The 17,361-nt window shown below is 39.7% G+C and overlaps 1 protein-coding gene across 1 annotated transcript in view; it reads left to right on the top strand.

Moving 5' to 3' along the window:
- The window catches only part of GAP43 (growth associated protein 43), a 55,369-nt gene extending 47,740 nt beyond the window's left edge, over nt 1-7,629 (top strand). Inside the window, exon 3 of the mRNA XM_060149486.1 lies at nt 7,001-7,629. Coding sequence (XP_060005469.1) covers nt 7,001-7,089 — 89 coding nt within the window. The 3' untranslated portion in view covers nt 7,090-7,629. The remainder of the gene's footprint in view (nt 1-7,000) is intronic.
- Nucleotides 7,630-17,361: the final 9,732 nt, after the last annotated feature.

The raw sequence follows: 17,361 nt of genomic DNA, 5'->3' as shown, positions 1-17,361 counted from the left end.
CTTCCTTCAATAAGGTGAGGCAGTCATTATTATCCATACTTCTTATAGATTAGAAAATGGAGGCAAAGGAAAAGTAACTTCTCTGAGGTCAGATGACTAATTGGTAGCAAGCCTAGATAGAAATCAGCTTGGTCCTAGGCTGAAACTTTGGAGAGAAGAAGACTTGTATATGTATGTTTCAGATATCACTGGGACTTCGCCTCTGAATTTTCTCCTTGGTTAGGTTTTTGTCTGCTACTCTTTGAAATCCTCAAGTGAGTAGTGTGATAAGCAATAGGATTATTTGCTTTCAAAGTCTCAGAAAGCACTGAGTGGGAGCATAGGTGACACTTGCACCACTCTGCCGACACAAAATGCTGTATACTGGCTCAGTGTTTTGAGAGGGACTTGAAATGGAAAACATGGTAAAAATGAAAAACAAAAAATAGCAAAATGTGACCACCCACAGCCATGATCCAGGCTCCAGACTGATATCTGGTACACAGGTCAAGAGGAAGACCATGTAAGTAACAAAGGGACGTATGAGAGGTAGCTACAGAATTTTTTTTTATTACTTTCCTTTGAGCCTTTGAGGTAATGATGCTTAATATTCAAGAAAAGTGAAAATCAAAAGGGAAAGGAAGCAAACAGCCCAGCCCAGTGGTGATTGGTAGAGTAATTGTGGGCATGGCCCCAGGATGATAGCAGCTTCTATTTAATCAATGTTGACAAGGCTGGGGAGAGCTGGGCAGGTCCCAAGAGGTAATGTTTTACTGGGAAATCCACTCAACCTAATTTCAGTAATGGAGGGCTGTGGAGGGGCCTGGACCGGTGCCAGTAAACAGGGCCATTAGAGCTCAGTGTAGGCGATGGCAGCTGGGAACACCGCCATCTCTCCAGCAGCACTGCAGCCGGGCTGCCTGGCTGAGCACACAAGCAGCCGCTGCTGCATATGCTCCTGGTATTTGCTCACCAACAGAATGTGCAGACGTGCTATTCTCACCCTTTCGAGGAAATGAATGGAATGCATAAAGAGAAGAGCTGCTTCCAGAATCTATTTCAGCAAGAATCAGAGAGCCAGTTAGAGTCACATATTTCAAGGACCACTGTGAAATCATCCACCGGGGTCCCCTACCACCACCCGGTTCCAAATGGATATGGAAATGACTTTTATTTTTATTGCTGACTTAATGTGGTCTTGATCTTTCTTAGGACTGGTCGTTGTGGGTCAAGAATAAGAAAACGACTAGAGTTTTCCATATTTCAAAATTTATGAGATTCATTAGAGACGTTCAACTTTGCAAATCCAAGAGAAGTGGCCTAGGAGAAAATATGCCCCTTTGGGCTGAGCTCTTCTTGTCTAGATATTACTTTTTCCTTTATCACCCCTTCTCCCACAAACAATAATTACTAGCATATGAATTCCAAGAAGGCAGTGCTTTTTGCTTGATGTTTTCATTGTTGTATCACCACTGCACTGCATTGCATTTGAAATGCATGGCACATATCGCTTCTCGGCCTTTTGGCTAAGATCAAGTGAAATGCATGGCACATTCCCTGGTGGCGCAGTGGTTGAGAGTCTGCCTGCCAATGCAGGGGACACGGGTTCGAGCCCTGGTCTGGGAAGATCCCACATGCCGCGGAGCAACTAGGCCCGTGAGCCACAACTACTGAGCCTGCGCATCTGGAGCTTGTGCTCGGCAACAAGAGAGGCCGCGACAGTGAGAGGCCTGCGCACTGCGATGAAGAGTGGCCCCCGCTCGCCGCAACTAGAGAAAGCCCTCACACAGAAACAAAGACCCAACATAGCCAAAAATAAATAAATAAAAATTAAAAAAAAAAAACTATTAGAAATGCATGGCACAGTGTGTAGCATGTAGTAAAGACCCAGGACCTTTTACTGAATAAATGAATGAATTAATGAACACATTTCTTTCTTCCCTTTTGAAGCAACCTTCAACTCTAGAACATGAAGAATACATGGTTTTACTGTCATGATGTTAACTTTCTCTTTTTAAAGTAACAGAAATGATAAAATTCATGGCAGCTGCTAGTGAACATAGTTATTTCTAAGAGGTCTTTGGGCCCAGAAGAAGTAATATTTTTGTCAAGGCTAACATGCCACGGCTGGAGAAGGGTATAGCTCTTTATCAGATTCTAACATTATCTCTTCAAATTGACTGTGATTTTTGAGAATTTATTTAATACAAATAATATTTATTAAAATTGCTCAATTTTATTTTATTAAGAGGCAAATTTTTCCCCCTTTTAGACCAAACTGCTAAAACACATCATCAGTTTTTGTTTTATTTATTTATTTGGGGGCATAGTCTATATCATAATAAAATTGGATTCCAGGGTTGATTTCTGGGGTGAAGACTGATTTTGGGGAAGAAACCCATCCTAGGTAGAATAATAATGATTCCTAGTGAGGATGCTCACTAGTCACATGATATATACACATAGATAGGAGATATATACAGTCGACCCTTGAACAACACAGGTTTGAACTGCACGGGTCCACTTATATGTGGATTCATTTTAATAGTGAACACTACAGTACTACACGATCCATGTTGGTTGAATCTGTGGACGTTGGATGTTGGATACAGAGGAACTGCAGATACGGATGAACCATGTATATGGAAGGCCCACTATAAATTATACATGGATTATTTTCACCTACACAGAGGGTCGGCGCCCCCAACCCAGTTGTTGTTCAAGGGTCAACTGTGATTTGCTTTGTGATCTTTCTTTTCCTGTAATGCCTTAACCAAAATAACAGTATTAATGTTAGGTTTTCATATTTAATATGAGTAAAAGTACTATTCAGAGCTAAACTGAAATAAGGAGAACACTTTCTGTTCTTTAACTTGCTGGATTTCAGCTGTCACATCAGGCTTTCCTCATTCGCCAGCTCCAGGCCCATTTACTTCCCTCACTTGCTTTATGTCACTTGGTACTGAAAATCCCTTTCAGTCTTTAGCTTCCACAGCCTCTTCTTAAGCAACAACTGTCTCAGAGAGAGGTTGAGCCTCTAGATGGGGAATGTGATTATTTACGCTAATTGGATCATGATCACTGGAGTGCCCAGCTGGCCTCAGCCATTCATCCATCTTTGAACTCACCATGATGATCAAAGGTTTTGCATAAAATACTAAAAAGAATACATATTAACTCATCTCTAGCATTTACAAATTATGTAATTAGTGCCAGAAAGGGCCAAGACCAGATTTCATATTATTCAAGACTAATCAGAATTCTTCCGTCCATTCTGAACTGCTTTTACAAAGACCAATTTTTAGACTTCATAGTCTCCAGGCCTACATACCTGTGGACCCCCTGCTATAGCTCCTACTCTGAGCCCATCCACCCTTCTTGGGCAAAGGGACGAGCTGGGAGAGCAATGTAAAATAGATGCTACCTAGATGGCTCTGTCCTAGGTTGAAATTCACTGTTGCCATTCACAGAGAGTGTGTTCCTTTATCTTGTTGTGCATCAGCTTCCCCGCCTATAAAACTGGGATGATAAAGGTAGCTGTGAGAATTAATCAAATGACACAAGTGCACTTAGAACTGTTCTAAACATGTAGGAAAGACTCAAATATGGTAGCTATAGCTAAACACTTTATACAAGGGGTCAGGAAAGTTACAATTTATGGTTCTTTCCACAAAGACCTTCTTGACCTTCTCTGGTCGAATTTGACTACCTGATATAATGGGGAAACCTGGACAAGTAGAAGACCTAGATTTTAGTCCTGGCTTGACATGAGCAAACCATATGATTTAGAGAAAAATCTCTTTATCTGAACTTCAGTTTCCTCTTCTATGAAATGAGGATGTCCATTCATTCTTTCATTCAGCAAGTATTTATTGAAGGCCTTTCCTGCGCGAGGTTCTGCACTGGACATGGGGGATTCAAAGTTGTACAAAAGTAGATACTGTCGTTACCCTTGAAGACTTATGGTTTAGTCACTGGGTGATCTTAGAGGTCCCTCTCACTGCCAATATTCTATAATTATGGATTCCATTGCCTATTAAATGTTTATTACAAAAGGCTTAAACAAGAGCGAGGGTATTTACTGGTTTTCTCACTTTTCTTCTCAATACCTAGAAGAATGTCTGGCACATTGCAGGTGTTCGATACCAATTTATAGAACAACTAAATAATTATATTTCAAACACTTGAAAGCATTTGAGAGAAAGAAGCATTTGAGAGAAAGAATATGTAGATATTGAAGCTCTTTTAATAAGGAACAGACAGCAATGACTTCCTGTCACAATAAACAGATGCATGTCAAGTTTCACTGTTTCTCCTGGGCCTAGGCAAAGAATGACAAGAGAAAGTGGGGGAATTTGGAAGGATTTAACCTGATTCCACTCCAGAAGTGGACGGAAACTGTGGCTATTTAAAATTATCTGGATCTTTTTTCCTTCTTTTTCTCCTTTTGAACTGTGTTCCCTTATTTCACAAATATACCTCTGTTCTCACCTTAACCAGCCTGATTTCAGCTTTTCTCTTGAGTTTCCTAATCTCCTTCAAATCATACATAATAGCTCCAAAGTTTTTATTTAGTAAGAGAGGTTTGAAGTCTTCTCTTGCTCCTGTAGCTAATCCTTCTATGTTCTTCTAGACAGTTTAAATCAATATTCTGTTTCTTTTGCAGTTTGAAGAGGGCACTAAATAGGTGGTTTCTTGGAACTGGTAAAGATGATAAACCACTGTGGGCATACCTGTAGTCTCCAAAATTTGGGCATAGCTAGGGAAATAAATAAATTATCTGAAAGAATTGAAAATTACTATAAAAAGATCTAACAAATATGGAAGCTTTCTTCTGATAGAAAATTAAATGATCCATTAGCGCACCAAAGTTCTATAATACACGAGGAACACTGCTGGTACATAGAGTATTATGAAGATCAGAACTGAGTTAGTTTCACCCAAAAATTTTTGTTGGAAAATGTGATCAGTGTGCTGGTTCTTCAAGAGTTAATAATGATCACCTTGGAGGGATCTAGCCTTAAAAAAATTCTTTATGAGTAGTAGTAGATAGCCTCACTAGGATAACTCCATTTTGAAAGTAACTTACAGTCTGTTGCAAATCCCACAAAATAAATCAGACTTAAAAACTTTGATCAAAAACAAGTCATTGTAAGGTAAAATGACCTATCATAGTTACTATTTACCAGACCAGCCTCATTTGATTCTTAAAAAAACACATCTGTTTTCAAAACGATAAGCATTTTCTGCTACTGAAGAGACTTAAAAGAATATTAATAGACAGGTGTCCAAAGAAGGAATCCCCAAAATTATATTTAGCGGCAGTGGTCTTGTTTGGATATAAATGTTCAGCTTTATCTGAATATAAATATATAGCTGACTGATTTCAAAGAAACATACATTTTTATGAGCTCTTCTAATGGTCTCCTAAACGTTCCCCATTTCTCTAGTCTCAACATCTCTCAAGTCTTAGAAATACTTGTGTGAAATATTGACCCTTGGCTGGCACCCGGGAACTTGAATTTTGAGAGGGTTCTCACCACTTCCTAACTAAGAGTGTTCACTGTGCCTAAACTCTTTGCGCCAACAATGTGGTTTATGCTGGACATCTGTTTTCCTCCTGGGAGTCTGGATTTGGTACATGCTAGGTAGAGGATGCCTACACAACCAGTCTCCAATAAAAACCCTGGACTTGTAAGCTCAGGTGAGCTTCCCTAGTCTATGACATCTCACACATGTCACATTTCATTGCTGGAGGAATTAAGCACATCTTGTATGAGTCCATGAGGAGAGGACTCATGGAATCTTGTGCCTGGTTTCCTCCAAACATCACTCCGTACAACTTTTCCCTTTGCTTTTTTTGGTTTTATATCCTTTCACTGTAGTAAATGGTAGCCATGAGTAGGACTATATGCTCAGTCTTGTGAGTCCTCCTAGCAAATCGCTGAATCTGGGGGGAGTCTTGGGGACCCTGGTACAGGAGTTTAGTTTAATAACAGATGTGATGTCAAGGCAAATTCTCTTTCCATTAGCTGGCATACTAGTAAGCTGTCTGTAGTATGAAATCAGTTGACTGAGTTCTAGCAGGAAACCAGGCAGAAGAGTAATTAGAAAATCACCTCTTTCCTAAGGACAAAAATGATCTTTAAAAAGAAACAAAGTCTTTCTTATTAAGCAAAACACACTTGCCCTATGGATAAGTGTACTCATTTGGAATGTTTTTGACTGCCAGAAACTAAAAACTACTACAGTGGCTTAAAGAAGTTAGTTATTTGTCTCACATTAATAAGAAAAAGTCTGAGGAAAAGTGTCCAGGAGTAGTATGGTCGGTCACAAGTAGGTTTTTTTCTATCTCTCTGCTTCACCATTCTTAGTGTATAGTTTTTATCTTCGTGGTCACAAGGTGACTGCTACACTACCAGGTAGTTTGATGTCACAGTCATCAGGAATAGGAGAAAGTAAAGAGCAAACACCTCCTCTGGAGCCTTCCCAGGGAAGTCTGTCTCTACCGATTTGGCCATCACTGTGTGATATGGACATCCCTAGCTCCAAGGGGAGCTGAAAATGCAAGTATTTCACTTTCCAGCCTTTATAATATTAGAAATAAGGGGTGAGAGAGTTGGAATGGATGTTGAATGATCCACATAAAATATCTGTCATGATAAGTCTGACATTAATGCAAAAGAAATACATGATCGTTGTGGACCCCCCATGTGTGGATACCTTAACTGTAAGGCTGAGAGATTAAAGACCATAGTAGTTTCTCTTTAGTGAACTCCTCGCCCACGATATCACAGCTTTGTTCCTGAGCTCTTCCCTATGTGTCACTGAACAATTTCCTGTGGGTAAGCTCTTCTGAACCTGGAAATTACATTACTGAGATAGCAATAATCTCTTTTTATCTTAAATCTTTTATGAAGTGGTATGAAAAGAAGAAATGCATTGCACTATCATCTGAACAGATGAGACAAAATACTAACTCTGCTTCCCCTGCCCTAACCCCATCTGTTTTCTTCCTCAGAAGCTGTAGACGAAACCAAACCTAAGGAAAGTGCCCGGCAGGATGAGGGTAAAGGAGAAGAACGTGAGGCGGACCAAGAACATGCCTGAACTTTAAGAAATGGCTTTCCACATCCCCACTCTCCCCTCTCCTGAACCCTGTCGCTCCTCACCCTCTTCTCAACTCCTCTCTGAAGTTTCCCTTCCTGTCCTACTCACGTCTGTGAGTCTGTCCTCTCCCACCCACTAGCCCTCTTTCTCTCTGTGTGGCAAACATTTAAAAAAAAAAAAAAAAGCAGGAAAGATCCCAAGTCAAACAGTGTGGCTTAAACATTTTTTGTTTCTTGGTGTTGTTATGGCGAGTTTTTGGTAATGATGATCCAATCATTTTGGGAAATTCTTGCACTGTATCCAAGTTTTTTGATCTGGTGCGTGTGGCCCTGTGGGAGTCCACTTTCCTCTCTATCTCTCTCTGTTCCAAGTGTGTGTGCAATGTTCCGTTCATCTGAGGAGTCCAAAATATCGAGTGAATTCAAAACCATTTTTCTTTTCCTCCTTTTCAATGTGATGGAATGAACAAAAAGGAAAAAATTCAAAACCCAGTTTGTTTTGAAAATAAAGAAATAAAGCAAATGTGCCAATTAGCGTTAACTTGCGGCTCTAAGGCTCCTTTTTCAATCTGAATATTAATAAACCATGAGAGTAATCAAACTCCCAATGGCTCTGTGTTTCTGTTCCATCTTCTCATGAGTTGGTTTGACACACTGGGCTTCTTACATTTTATCTTTGTTCTGGCCTCCCAGTCTGACACCAACCACCCTGACAAAGAAAAGATGGATGAAACCATAAGGCTTCAGTCAGAACCAATGGCGTAGGTCCTTGATGGGGCTCTTGGGTGCTATTTTATTTTGTAGGGCTGCTGTAACAAAGTACCACAGACTGGGTGGTTTAAACAACAACAGACATTTATTTGCTAACGGTTCTGGAGGCTTGAAGTCCAGAATCGAGGTGCTGGCAGGGTTGATTCCTTCTCAGAATTGTGAGGGAAGCATGTGTTCCAGGCCTCTCTCCTCAGCTTGTAAAGGGCCATCTTCTTCCTACATCTCTTCACATCGTCTCTGGGTATCTCAATAGCCAGATTTCCCCTTTTTGCCACATTGGATTAGGGCCCACCCTAATGACCTAACCTTAACTTTATTACCTCTGTCAAATCCCTGTCTCCAAATAAGGTCTCATCTGAAGGTATTTGGGGTTAGGATTTCAACATGTGAATTGGGGGAGGAGGGGCGCAATTCAACCCATATCAGGCACTAAGACTTGCTTCTACTAAAATCACTTCAGCATATTTTCATGACTCAGAAGTATCCAATGGAAAGTTATTCTAGGTTTTGCTAAGTTAAATAATGTAAGACATGCATAACTCTTAGAAACCCCCCAGGCTTTTGTTTAGATAATTTATTTTTAACCCAAGTATTGACATGGTCCATTTAATTTTTTCAGTTTATTAACTTCTCTTAGACTTATCCCCACACAAGGCAGCTGACAGACTCTTGATTAGTCATAATCATTGTTCCTGCCAATGGTGATAGTATACAAAGAAAAGGTCTATATTTAGCACATCTATCCTTTTCAAATTTCCTTCCAGTTTCTGTTTTCTAATACCCTCTACCAGAAGGTAAACAGTTCCCATGAGAAACAAAACAATGTCCCTAAATCTTGAAGCATCTGATGGTGTTCTTTCTCCCTCTAAATTTCCTAAGTCAATCCTGGTACAAATTCTTAACATGTCATACTCTGTCCTGACCCTGATTCTCATAGACAAGCATTGCCAATGGACTCCCTTAAGCTTTCTGCATTCATCTGCACATAGAAATTCCCAACAAGGAAGAGAAAATTGTGTCAAAGCCTTCAAAATAATGAAGATCATGGAAATAAGTGATCTTAGGAGATACAACCTACACCCCGGGAACTCTCCTCAGCTTTGTGTGGAGCTGGTGCCCAGTTAATGCTTTGAAGAAAGCTGATGTCACATGAAAGATGAGTCCTTACTGGATCAAGGGGTTTTTCCTCATCACTGACACTAAGTGGAAGAAGAAATCACAAGGAAAAAGGTCTATAAGGAAAAGCATAAAAAGGTCAAAAGGAAAGCATCAATAACATATTAAAACAATTAAAGAGTTTTGAACTTATTCTGAGTTGGTATGATTTCCACCGAAGACTTTGAAAGTATCTGGGACTCAATCTTGTTCAGATTATGGTCTCATCAGATGTGAGAAAAGGTGTTGAAAAATGTTATCCATGGGTTGGAGCCATATTGGCAGGATATTGCTGTAAGAGTTGTTTTACCCCAAAGTTTTTTGGTAGGATAAATGCTTTCATTTCTTTCCCAAATCTACACTTCAAAGCAACATTCCTGTGACCTGACACAATTCAACTCCTTCAAAGTATAATTCTAAACTTCTTCCACTGAATCCATATTCATAGAAAATAATAGCATATGACCCTTTAAGTCTATATTAACATACACTGTTCAGTGGTCTTACTAGTGGTGTCAGAGTTGGAATTTCGTTTTTACTTATGAATATCTATGTTTATTTGATTTTTTAAAATCTTGTCTCCTTAATAGAATTATAAAAATGGAGGAAGACACATCAGAGAGGCTTGTAATGATCCTAAAACACACGCCAAGGATAACTGCAGCCCTCACACTGGTGCAAAACAATGTGACTCCAATATATACACAACACACACAAAGTCAGGTGATACTGGGAAATATAGACCATTCAAGATACAAAAACAAATAGATTCTAAATTCTGTTTAGAATTTGATGACTCTAAACCATCTACATCTGGATTACTGTTTAAAAAATAAAAACTAGGTTGAGGACAAGTTAAAAATCCCTCAACAGTGACAAGTGATTCTTTCAGGTGGTAATAAGATCATATTCTGGGCACCAGGCCCAATGTTCAATTTATAGCAAAACCATGGCCATTTGTGCATGAAGTAAACTCTTTGGACCAAGCTATGTTATTTAGGTCTAAAATGTTCTGGCATGACGTAATACATTTGATCTCTTTGAAGATGAAGAAGTTTCTAAAATAGAACCTTTTATTCCCATTGCCCTACACACACTTTGCTCATCCTTCAACCTTTTCCACCATCATCCACCCAGTGGCTTAGTTCAGAAATCTAGAAAGCAGCCTGATTCCTCTTTTTCTCATATAACATTGAATTCATGAGCAAACCTGCTGATGTTGATTCCAAAAGAGAATGAGGATAAAACTTGTGCCCGCTGTTCTGACCAAACCTACACTTTCCGTAGTTACTTTGAGGTGATCTAAGGTTTTCTGTTTTTTGTTTTTTTAGTAGTAGTCTCTTCCCATATTCAGCTCATAAGAGAGACCGAGGGGGGATTACCAAACTCTCTATCTCAACTCCCTAGAGAAAGGCACACTGGAGCTCTCAAAAATGCATTATTTCCAACATCAGCCAGTTCCAGGAAAGCTGGTTTTGCAGTTGGCACGGAATCCTGAGCAACAGGAAAATCAGATTAATGAATGATTTTCATAGAGCATTATTAAGATCACCACAAAGTCCATTCACTTTTTTTTTTTACCTTCCATACATTGTCTGTTGTCATGGAAACAGCTTCTGCTAAGCTGCCTATGAAAATAATTTAATGATTGGTGACCCTTCTAGCTAAATGTTAGCTAATGAACATTAAAACTGTGGGCTTTTGGGGCTTCCCTGGTGGCGCAGTGGTTGAGAGTCCACCTGCCGCTGCAGGGGACGTGGGTTCGCGCCCTGGTCCGGGAGGATCCCACTATACCGCGGAGCGGCTGGGCCCGTGAGCCATGGCCGCTGAGCCTGCGCGTCCGGAGCCTGTGCTCCGCAACGGGAGAGGCCACAACAGTGAGAGGCCCGCGTACCGCAAAAAACTGTGGGCTTTCTTTATTTCAAAAAAACTCACTTTTTTTCCCTAGGGGATTAAAACTCACGCCTGCCTATCATGTAGGAAAAGGCTGCATCCATACTCACCATCTCTTTCAGTCACATATTTACTTGTATATAACTGCAATTTTGTGCTTCCTTCCTAGAAAAAAATTCACAGTCATAAGGAATGAGGGCAAGATTATAGCTATGAGAACGATGAGTCATTAAATGTTCTTGGAGAATTTTATTAAAGTGGCAAGGACATTTTAAATATACACTTTCTAGCAGATTGGTTACCTGGTTTGTTTTTTTACAGGTGTGAGTCCTTGTTGGTAAATACAGCATATTTAGTGTCACAGATGGTACCTTACTAAGTACATCTTTGATGAAGCGAGATGCCTCCATACAAAGAAAAATGTTGCCAATTAACATTGCCTTGTATATAATCAGGCTATGAAAGCACACGGGAGTGTCATTAGAACCTTAAAATAATTTTATTGTTTAATTACCCAAATAATACTCTTTCATTGTAGAAAGGTAGAAAATATAAATTAAAAAAAGAAGTTAAAAATAATCTACAGTTTACCACCCAGAACTGAGCATCTAACCATTTAGAGATACATCTTCATATTGACTGTCTATGTGCTTATCTGCCTTCCTCCTTTCCCATATATTATCCACTTATCTATTAAGCTATATTCTTATGTGTATATAGATACATATTTAAAGCTAAAATAGGCTCATGCTGTACATATTATTTTGTAAACTGCTTTCCACACTGCAGACATTTTCATTCAGACTGCTAAATAAGAGAGGACCTTGTGGTTTCCACATCTGCTTTCCAGTGCCTTAGTGAAGCCTGAGGTAAAAGGAAAAGTGTGCAATTCTGTATACACTTATTAAAATATCATTCTGTATTTTGAACCAAATGGGAAGTTTAATAAAAGCTCTACAATAAAAAACATAACTATATAGAAAGCTCCACATTGCCTAATCAGTTGGCACACCATCCTCAGCCCTCACAAACCCGCCTGCTGGTGGACATGGGCCGTGTTGCCTGGCCAGGGAGCTGAGGGTTGATGGGGAAGGAATGGTGCCATTGTGCAATAATATAGGGTCATGAAACAAACAAAGAACAAACAAAATTTTTTATTTGAAATTTTAATATTCTGTTTATCATAGATATTTTTACATTAATTTTGATTTTTAAAATATTGCATTAAATATTATTTATCTTGATCACTCATTTTTTGATATACCCTCACCCTAACCCTGGCCCTGCTAGAATCATGTTCTCTAGATAAACATTTTCTAATGATGGTTGGGCAGCTGTGATTATGTGAGGTCTTGGTGATACCCAGGGACTGTAAGGCTTGAGAGTGTGGGTTGGCCCATCAGGACCTGAGAATTATATGTCTAATATTCCCAAAAGTTTCCTTGCTTTCGACAGATATAGACACCATGGAGTGGTTCCAAGTTGGTCAGGGCTGGGACGAACTGAAGAATTCATGACCTGGGCTTCCCTGGTGGCACAGTGGTTGAGAATCCGCCCGCCAAAGCAGGGGACACGGGTTCGATTCCTGGTCCGGGAAGATCCCACATGCCACGGAGCAACTAAGCCTGTGCACCACAACTACTGAGCCTGCGCTCCAGAGCCCGTGAGCCACAACTACTGAAACTCCTGCGCCTAGAACCCATGCTCCACAACAAGAAGCCACCGCAATGAGAAGCCTGCGCACCGCAATGAAGAGTAGCCCCCGCTCCCCTCAACTAGAGAAAGCCCACACACAGCAACAAAGACCCAACACAGCCAAAAATAAAATAAATAAATGTAAAGAATTCATGACCTACCTTAACATTCTGAAAATAAATCAAAAATAAACAAGAATAATCTAGGGCTGCCAAACCAAACCACCAGTTTGCGATGCCTGGTGGGCTTTCACCACCCGTCCCAGCTGTGTTTATCTCTATGCTGGGGAGAGCACGGTTATAAAGCAAGACTCAGTCAGTTCAAAACTCATGTTCATGAAGGGCTCATTGATTGTACACCATTGGTACAAATTTATTTTTAAACTCTAGATAAGAAGATGATGGATATTTCATTTTATGCAGTGAAGTAAAAAGAAGGTATCTCTCTCCCCTGGAATTTTTTTTTAAGCCTGGAGGGAAGAATTATACTTTTTAAAAATTCCCCACCATATTAGGGAAAGAATGATGCAGAGTAGAAACAAAAGGAAGAGTTTTGTGTCTGTCTTTTTTCTTTTTTCTACCCTCATGGTCCTTCCCCCTTCTTCCTTTAGTAAGTAGAATAGAATAACACCTAGAAGCCCAGGAGTGTTAATTAAACAAGGGGGGATAGGCAGTGGCAGGGTGAGGAAAGCAGCACCTGGGTCTCAGCTCTTACAGCAGCAACAGACAGGGAGGGCTCTAAGTATCGCTTCCACCTGGGAGGGAAGGCAGCCTCTGCCTTAGCAATGGGGTCACCAACAGTGCTCTGCAGTGCTACCCTCACCGAATTTCTAAGCTCCTGCCAGCCTGGACCTAGGAATCCTGCCTTCCCATCCCTGATGTAGCCCACCCTGTCTGCATAAACGATTCCTGCCAGACTGCAAACTGCTTAGGTGTAGAATTTTTGTCCTACTTAGTCTTATACTTTGGTTACCCAAGTGTCTGAAAATAGCAGGCAGATACGAAATAAATGCTTCAAGAATGCACGAATGGACGAATGAATAAATGAATACAAGGGCTTTGATTCTTGCCTGTCACTCTCTAACTTTTTTCTCCTTCCTTCAGTTTTGCAAACTTCCCATGGGAGTTCCAAGTTACAGCTCAGGCCCCTTGTCCGAGAAGAGAGAGAAGCATTTGCCTGAGAACCTAGCACTCTCATGTATCTACCCAATGATGAACTTGGGGTAACAATGGCTACATGACTCTCTCAAGTCTTGATTCAGTCACTCAATGGTGGCTGAGAGATTCCATCCACTGCAGCCTCCTCATTGTCCCTGCTTGCTCCACTCCTGACATTGCATCTTGGTCCTCCATTGCCACTTCTGCCCCTTCTATTCCTTCTGCTTGAATGCTCTTCCCTAGAAATCCACGTGTTTCTTTCAAGTCGTTTCTGAAACATCATCTTCTCATCAGAGCCTCCCAAGAGCAGCTTGCTCAATATTTTCTATCACCCTTTCCTCTGAAAGTATTTCAAGTAGAGATAAGTCTTATCTCCATTAAAATACTGTATCCTTTACTCAGTTGCTTTATTCACCTATCTTCCATCACTAGATCGCTAGACTATAAGCTTCATGAAATTAAGAACTTTCTCTCTTTTGTTTCTGTTTCCAGCTCTTAAGACACTGCCTGGCATTTAGTAGGATCTCAGTAAATGGAAATGAATGACTCTCTCTCAAAACTGTAATCACAAATTTTACTTTAAGTGTTTTATTTAAATTTGGCACATGCTTTTTGACCTTATCACTTTTAAAACAATAGAGTTATCCATAGGGCAGTGTCTCATAACATTACTTAGCAGTGGACATCTGTTGTTCTTGCCCACCTGACATCCTTTCCATTCCTCTGACAATAGACTACCTCTTTCTTACGTTGAATCTATGCTGTTTAGTTTTAATAGAGCTGACTCAGAATCTTTTCCTCTCCTCCTCAACATAGGATAGATATAAGAACCAAGCCTGGCCAATCAGACCTTACATCTGGACACAGTGATTGGATTAAGCCAGTCCTCCCATGGAATTTTCTGCCAGAGAAAGCAGGAAAAAAACTTTTTTCCTGGTAGCATTTCTAGACAAGTGAATGCATTTCACAGATGATGACTGTTTTCTCACCACATGGAAAGAGCCTACCCCCAAAATGGAAAGAGACACAGTCCTGGTAACATTGTTTGGTCGCCTAGTTCTAACAATGCCTGAAGCAAGTACTATTCTTGGACTTTTCAGTTATGTGTGTTAATTCCTGTTTTTGCTTGAGCTACTTTGAATGGTGCTTCTGCCATGTACAATGTAAAAGATTCCTGATACATCAGTCCCTCCTTCTTGCCCCAGCTCCAGTAACCTTCCACCCAGTTGGTCCTGGTTCCTTGGCCCCTGGACATTTTCACAATATCTGTGGCATAAGCATGGTGATTTGCTGTCCAAAGTATATAGTATATCCTCATTCTTCCCTCACATGTTGATTTGATACTTTCAAGATTTAACTAACAAACTGAAAATGCTGAGAGACAATACCATTATGGCTACTGAGGAGAAAAACATGGTAGCCAAGGTTGGAAGTGAGTTTCAGGGATGGCAATGACACTTTCCCCACCCCCAAACTCGGAATGAAAGTCATAAAGCATGTTGTATATTTAGAAGAGTGGGATATTGGATGTGATCTAATTTTGAAATCATAGGTATCACCTTTAAATATCAAACCCTATTTTACAACAGAACAGCATATGGTATGAAAGGAATTATACATCTTAATGAACATGGATCCTTTCCTATTAGCAAATTATGTTGAACAAATATTTTTAAATATTTACTCTGGATATGTTACTGTTATGCTGCAATAGAGTAGGTGTTTAATAACATAAAAATTAGTATAATTTTTTGCCAGATAAGAAAGATACTATATATATATATATATATATATTTATACATGATATACACACATATATGTAAATATAAGTATATATGCATGTATACATATATACATATTTAATATGTGTATGGTGTGTGTGTGTGTATATATATATATATAAGTGTATATAATAATTTGATAAGGTGTAGAAAGTGAGATAAGAAATAAAAAATTGAAAACAAAAATAAAAACTAAAACACTGGAGCCTCACCTTAACAGCTGTAATAAAACCAGTTGTCACTAGTATCTATCCTGGATTTTTTCTAAAGGAATCAGGATATAGGAAGAACTCATTTAACCAGGGTATCACTTAAAATAGGGATGATTACCGAGCACCCCAGGCCTGCTCTGGAAAGGGGCTTTATCGTATTCCTGAACAGGCAAAGTCATGATGTTTTGCCTCTCCTCTTTGCTGGCCTTTTCTCCAAATAGTCTTTGTGATGCATAAATTGGTGCTATTGTGTCATGTTGTATATTATTAAGTTCAAATCCTTACCTGCTACTTTAAAGCCATTACCAGGGCAACTCAGATGGACTCACTTCTCCTAGTTATACATGCTCAGTCTCTGTTTTCTGACTACTCCACAGGAGCCTAGAAGCTGCTACAGTTTCAGGACATAAATTGATTCCACAGAAATGTATTAAACCCTTGCACTGCCCTAAACACAGGAGATAGCACAAGAAATAAGACGTGTTCCATACAGTTAAAGGATGCTGACCTGAAACAAGGGCAGGGCAGGGTTGTGAGGGCTGCTCTAGGGGAATAAACAGTTCTGTGAGAACCAGGTAGATGTGTACCTAAACTGTGCAGAGAATAATAAAGACTTCCTGGAGGACAGGAAGAAGTCAGAAATGCTTAGTCTTAAGTAATGAAGAAGACTGTTGGGTGAAGAAGTTGGAGAGAGATATTCCAGCCAGAGAGACCACCCTTAGACTTAAAGACACAAAACAACTTGATAGAATTGGACATGGCAAGAGGTCTGTATGTCTGGAGATTAGATTATAAGGGGATATGTGGTTTTGTATACAGATGAGGCTGGAAAAAAGTGCTGGAATTATTTGTAAATTGTTTAGAAAACTAAGGAGTTTTGACTTTATTGTAAAAATAGTTGGTATATAGGGACTCAACTACTAGAATCCATCTGGCATAGAATTCAAGGGGTTTGTAAACTTAAATGGAAAATAAAATACATCTTTATTTTTACTAATTATTATGTAAAATAATAATTATTATAGTGTTTCCTTCTGTCTTTGTCTTCTTGGGCTGCTAAAACAAAATACATAGACTGAATGGCTTAAACAACAGACATTTACTTCTCATGGATTTGGAGGTTGGGAAATCCAAGATCAAGGTGATAGCAGATTTGATTCTTGATGTGGACCCTCTTCCTGGCTTACAGATTGCCACCTTCTTGCAGTATCTTCACATGGCAGAGAGAGAAAGAGCTCTGGTGTCTTTCTCATCCTACAAGGGCACTAATCCCATCATGGTGGCTCCACCCTCATGACCTCATCCAAATCTATTTACCTCCCCAAAGCCTCATATTTGATACTGTAATGTTGAGAGTTAGGGCTTTAGTCTACGAATTTTTGGGGGGGAAAGAAACATTGAGTCATAACACCTTCAATTATTAATGTAACTAACAAAATATAGTGGTACTGAAACAGAGCAGGACCCTATGGTCCTCCCCCACCACCCCCATGTCCTCAACCTGCCTTTTGTCTGTGGAAAAAATTTAGCTAAAGAGTAAGTTTAATTGGACAAGTGAGAAAATGCAGAAACAAAGGAAAACAGTCAAAGGAGACCAAATAATAGTAGT

The sequence above is a fragment of the Lagenorhynchus albirostris genome, chromosome 5, assembly GCF_949774975.1.
Source record: "Lagenorhynchus albirostris chromosome 5, mLagAlb1.1, whole genome shotgun sequence".
Taxonomy (NCBI): Eukaryota; Metazoa; Chordata; class Mammalia; order Artiodactyla; family Delphinidae; genus Lagenorhynchus; species Lagenorhynchus albirostris.
This window is presented reverse-complemented; position numbering and strand designations above follow the sequence as displayed.